Raw genomic sequence first — 4,731 nt, forward strand, 5'->3', positions numbered from 1 at the left:
TTAATTTTAAAAAATATATTTATTATTCTTTAAGTATAAATAATTTAAGCATTAACATTATTATCTAAAACAATATACTTATTATTTAAATATTTTAATTAGTTTTTAAAAATTTTATTATTATTTTTTAAAAATATTATTTATTTATTTAAATATGTCAAATAAATTTTAATAAACATTTAAAATTAATATTATTATTTTTATTTTTATTTAATTTTAAATAATATAAAAATATAAACATAATTCAAATAATAAAACTTATTTTATTATATATAACTAACAAGATATTTATAAATATTTATTAGAATAACATTATAAATATTTATTTTAACAAAATAAAAATATATAAATATAATTTAAATAATAATATTTATTTTATTATATAAAAACATAAAATACAATTAAAAAAAAAACTCAGAATTCCCTGAGAACTGAATTCTGGGTGGCCAAAATTTTGGGTCTATTTCAATAATTAAATTGGCATGGAGTCTATTTAGGTATTTTTTTAATTTTATTTTATAATTTTACTGAAAAAAAGTCTATTTTTGAATGTTTTAAGGTTTTCTTGAATATAATATGTATTTAACGCAGTCAATCCTTTCTAAGTGTCGTGATTTGTTTTTTTAACAGATACATCCCAACTATGAGCTGTGAATGAATATTATATTATAGCTTTATAAGAAAGAGTATTGAGTTTGTTTTTCAATATGCGATGTGCACAAGTGCCGTTTATTGTGTTTTTCTACCAAAGGTAGCATAATAGTAAGAACAGGTCAAAGACAACAGTTAGAAAATAAAGAGAATGTTCCTAACAAATTTACAACAATGACTTGAAAAAGTTGAAAAAGATAAAACTAACATGGAAAAAAATACAAAGCATTTTTACTTCATAGTTCTTTCCAAAGGACAAAGAAAGTTTGCCGTTGTGTTGTTGTGTATTTGTTGTATCACTTCTCGCCATAGAAAATGGGAAGACTGGCTGAAGGAGACTTATTGAGAACCAATTCTCAAAAATTGGACTTCGAGAAGCTTGTTGTGTATACAAGACCAAAAGTATGTGTAAATCTGGTTGGGTGATAGTTCTTGTAATAATCATATAGTACAAGTGAAGAAGCCTTGGAATTTGATTGGAACTTCCAAATTGGAGCTGTTACAATATGTGTAACAACATTATGGTTTTGACATTTGAGGAAACATTAATCTTCAAAGGCAGCAGGCGTAGCAGTTAATCAGAAAAATCCCCATTGAACACCCAACTCAATATGTACAAATTACTAACATGTTTCGTTCATCTATTACTCAAGACACCCTTGAGAAGGTCAAGGCCTTCAGCAGAAATACTCCTCCTTCTATGTGATCTAGGAATTTCAATTTTAGGAGGTGGATCATTGGAGAAACACACCACAACCACTGTGAGATTGTCACACGTGTTGCGTTGGAGGGCCTCGGTTACAAGTACCTTAGCACATTTGGTGGGATCGTTATGCTGCATGAGTTCCTTCCTCACCATTGTGACAGCACACTGGCTACTCATCACATCCCATAATCCATCACAACCCATTATCAAAAACTCATCTTCTTCTGTTAGGACAATCTCCTCTAGTTCGGGCTCAGAGCTTAAGGGGCTCTTAGAACCTTTAGAACCTTTGATGTGCCAATCTCCAAGAGCACGAGCCACTGATAGTTGGCCATTGAGGTATCCATCATAGATGACACCACCCAGTTTCTCAATTCTTAATCTTTCAGAAGTGCAGTTTGGTTTATGGTCTTTAGAAAGTTCAATCGCTCTGCCCCGTTTGCCCAATACAGCACGAGAATCTCCTGCATTGGCAATTAGCATGGCCCTGCAAAATAGAGAGCATTAGTACAATTACTAACGACTAGCATACATGAACAGTGAAACCTGTATGCAAGTAGCAACAGTGCTTATAGATTTGAATTGATGATTATATGAACCTCAGTCCTCACCTTCCCAACACAAGGGCTACCAAAGCAGTGGTGCCTGAAGAACTATCAAGAGCACTAGCATCTCTAAATGCAAGATCAGCCTTCACAAATGCACTCTTAACTGCTTTTTTAGTGCCAGATGAGAAATGGGGATCCTCCACTATGAACTTGAGGATGTTCATTCTGGTAAATGATGCCGCATCAATACCACCATGTCCATCAAATACCTGTATATAAACCTCCATTAGAATCTAAAAGGCATGTGAACGACAACCAGATTCAAATATTAATCAATGCATATAGCCAACTAATTAATTCTACAAAATGAATTTCCAGTGTTAATTGTTATAAATCTTAGGCCTATGTGGTTAATCAGTGATAGGAAATTCATTTATATCTTGGAAATTGCCCCACTTATGAAGAGAATTGGCTCCACTTCGTTTGGTGAATAATAAGATTGATCTAACTCAATAGGAAGAAACATACCCCATAAAATGCTGCAGGAGAATGAACGTCTGCTTCTGGACCAACACATTGACCAAGAACATCAACACATATGAACTCATCCTCCATATACTGCTTTGGACCTTTATCAGAACAGCTTCCAGATCGCAATACAGGTGAAAACTCTGATTTTTCTTCTGTGCTTGATTTAAGGCCAATAAGATTAACATTTGAGTCCTAGACAGAAGAGAATAATGCATAATTATTGGTTAAGAGAAACAAAAAATAAGGCAAAAAAAACATTCCACAATTTGAACAGATGAACAATCCATTTTCTTTCTATGGAATTAAAACTGCATTTCTCTTTCCATGATTTCACATACATGGACATTCTACTTGAAAGTTGAAACAAACTGGTCAAAAACAAGGATATGAACCAATAAACACAGGAAGTGGTCAAAACTTCAATGGTAAAATGCCATGTTACCAACTTCGAAGGAAAATTATCCTAAGGCTGCAGTTTCTATAATCATCTAAGAAAACCAATAGAACCTTCGTTGGCATTTTGCATCTAGCTGCAGATTCAGTAGGATCCTTCTCTCTATTGTAATACAACAATTAATAAGTCCTGGGAAAATAATATCAAAACAATAACTGAGCAAATAATATATAATAAGCTTCCCTCTAAGTCCCAAGTTTCTTTTAAATTTCTCTTTAATAGACGCAAAATTATAAGCTATGTAAGTTGCACACATTTGGGTCAAACTCAACGATAGTATCTTATTTTCATCTGGGACATCTGAAAAAACATAGAGTAGACATAAATTAATACTCGAGATTGATTTTTTAATCAAAGAAAGAAGGGGGCAGCTAGTTGTTCAGTGCTACATTATCAATCAAACGGACAGAATATACATAGATGCTGCAAAATCCTTCAGCATATTCATCTATCCTCACCAAATTAACAAAACAACTTGTTTCTCAACAATCAAAAACAACACAGGCATTGAATAACCTAGATAATGTGGATGATCATGAATAGAAAAACAACATGCGATTTCATTTCAATTTCATGATACTAACCGGTTCAGCCAACCATGAAGAACTACTGGAATGGCGCATAACCGAAAGGTCCCTTGGAGGTTTGCCAGCATTAGGATTCAAATTACCCAGAGTATCACCATTCTGATCCTCCATGGAACGGTCACTATTACCCTTGGGGCAGGGACACCCACCACCCATTATAGCTGTTTCAGACATGTAACCAGTTCCTGCTGCCATCCTTGACCCATAACACAAATCTACCAATAAGCCAAGACCCCAACAAAACCAAAGCTTCAAACTTTATCTCTCTCTTACACCAAAACCTTCTAAAAATTGTTCAAACAATCTTCATAACCGACAAAGAAGCCATTTTTAAACAACCCCAGAAGATGACACAGCGAGAAGCAGCTATTCCAAACGTGGTTTGCACATGATCCAATAAAAAAAAAAGAGGCAACACTACTCAAAGCTCATGCCAACCCATGAACGTGAGAAACACAACACAGATCAGAAAACGAGGTTATTTTGCAACCAACGAGAAAAGGGTAGTGTGTGTTGGGTTGTACCGTCGACAAAAGCAAACACATGGTGGTGCCAAGCTGGGAGCTATGCAGCATTAGATTGAGAGCAGAAAAACAAAGGGAAACAGAGAGAGATAAATGGATATGAGAGAGAAGGGGGAACCGTTGAGAAGTGGCAGGTAAATTATATATTATATAAACTGATTGGCAATTGCAAGTTTTGCGCTCGTCATTGTAGCGCTTCAAATTGAAAGGGAGATTAAGGGACTCACATGTGGCTTCTCCTCCTGCCATTTGTGTTACCAGTTGACCATTTGCATTTAGAGCACTCAACATCTTCCTATCTATCATCAAATTATTAATTTAATTAAAATACACTTATTTATACTGTGATGTAATTTAAATGGTCTTGCTACTGTGTTGATTATGAAATTAAATATGTATTTTAAAAATAAAATACGTTTGATTGAATTAAAAGTTATACAAATTTATTAATTATATTTTTTTGAAAAAAAATGTTTTTAATTTCTTAATTGGTGTCTATTTGCTTAATTTAAATTATGATTTTTTATATGTGATAAAGATACTTAATAAAAAGTTAATAAATTGTATTTTTTTATTAAGAATATTTATATTTTTTACTTTTTATTTTTAAAATATTTTAATTATTAAATAAAAAATATTAAAGATATTTTACATTTTAAAATTAATAAATGCTTTTTTAATTTAATGATTTTATAAAGTATTAAGAGAGTAGTTGGATGGGTACACGGAG

General features: G+C 32.5%; 1 protein-coding gene across 1 annotated transcript; it reads right to left on the reverse strand.

The window, feature by feature from the left end:
- Positions 1-772: 772 nt before the first annotated feature.
- LOC113869316 (probable protein phosphatase 2C 47) lies at positions 773-4,126 on the reverse strand. The gene is made up of 4 exons (XM_027505583.1): positions 3,475-4,126; positions 2,434-2,628; positions 1,969-2,174; positions 773-1,844 (listed from the first exon to the last, which is right to left on the reverse strand). The coding sequence occupies exons 1-4, from the start codon at positions 3,670-3,672 to the stop codon at positions 1,289-1,291; spliced, it is 1,155 nt and encodes a 384-aa protein (XP_027361384.1). The 5' UTR covers positions 3,673-4,126; the 3' UTR covers positions 773-1,288.
- Positions 4,127-4,731: the final 605 nt, after the last annotated feature.

Source organism: Abrus precatorius, unplaced genomic scaffold, assembly GCF_003935025.1.
Source record: "Abrus precatorius isolate BTA unplaced genomic scaffold, Abrus_2018 Scaffold6, whole genome shotgun sequence".
NCBI classification, from domain to species: Eukaryota; Viridiplantae; Streptophyta; class Magnoliopsida; order Fabales; family Fabaceae; genus Abrus; species Abrus precatorius.

Excerpts from the sequence above, each read along its gene's own strand:
- LOC113869316 (XM_027505583.1), bottom strand. The coding sequence starts at position 3,672 with ATGGCAGCAGGAACTGGTTACATGTCTGAAACAGCTATAATGGGTGGT. Across the intron at positions 2,629-3,474 it reads CTTCATGGTTGGCTGAACCG|GACTCAAATGTTAATCTTAT; the intron begins GTTAGTATCATG and ends TCTTCTGTCTAG. Across the intron at positions 1,845-1,968 it reads GTAGCCCTTGTGTTGGGAAG|GGCCATGCTAATTGCCAATG; the intron begins GTGAGGACTGAG and ends TCTATTTTGCAG.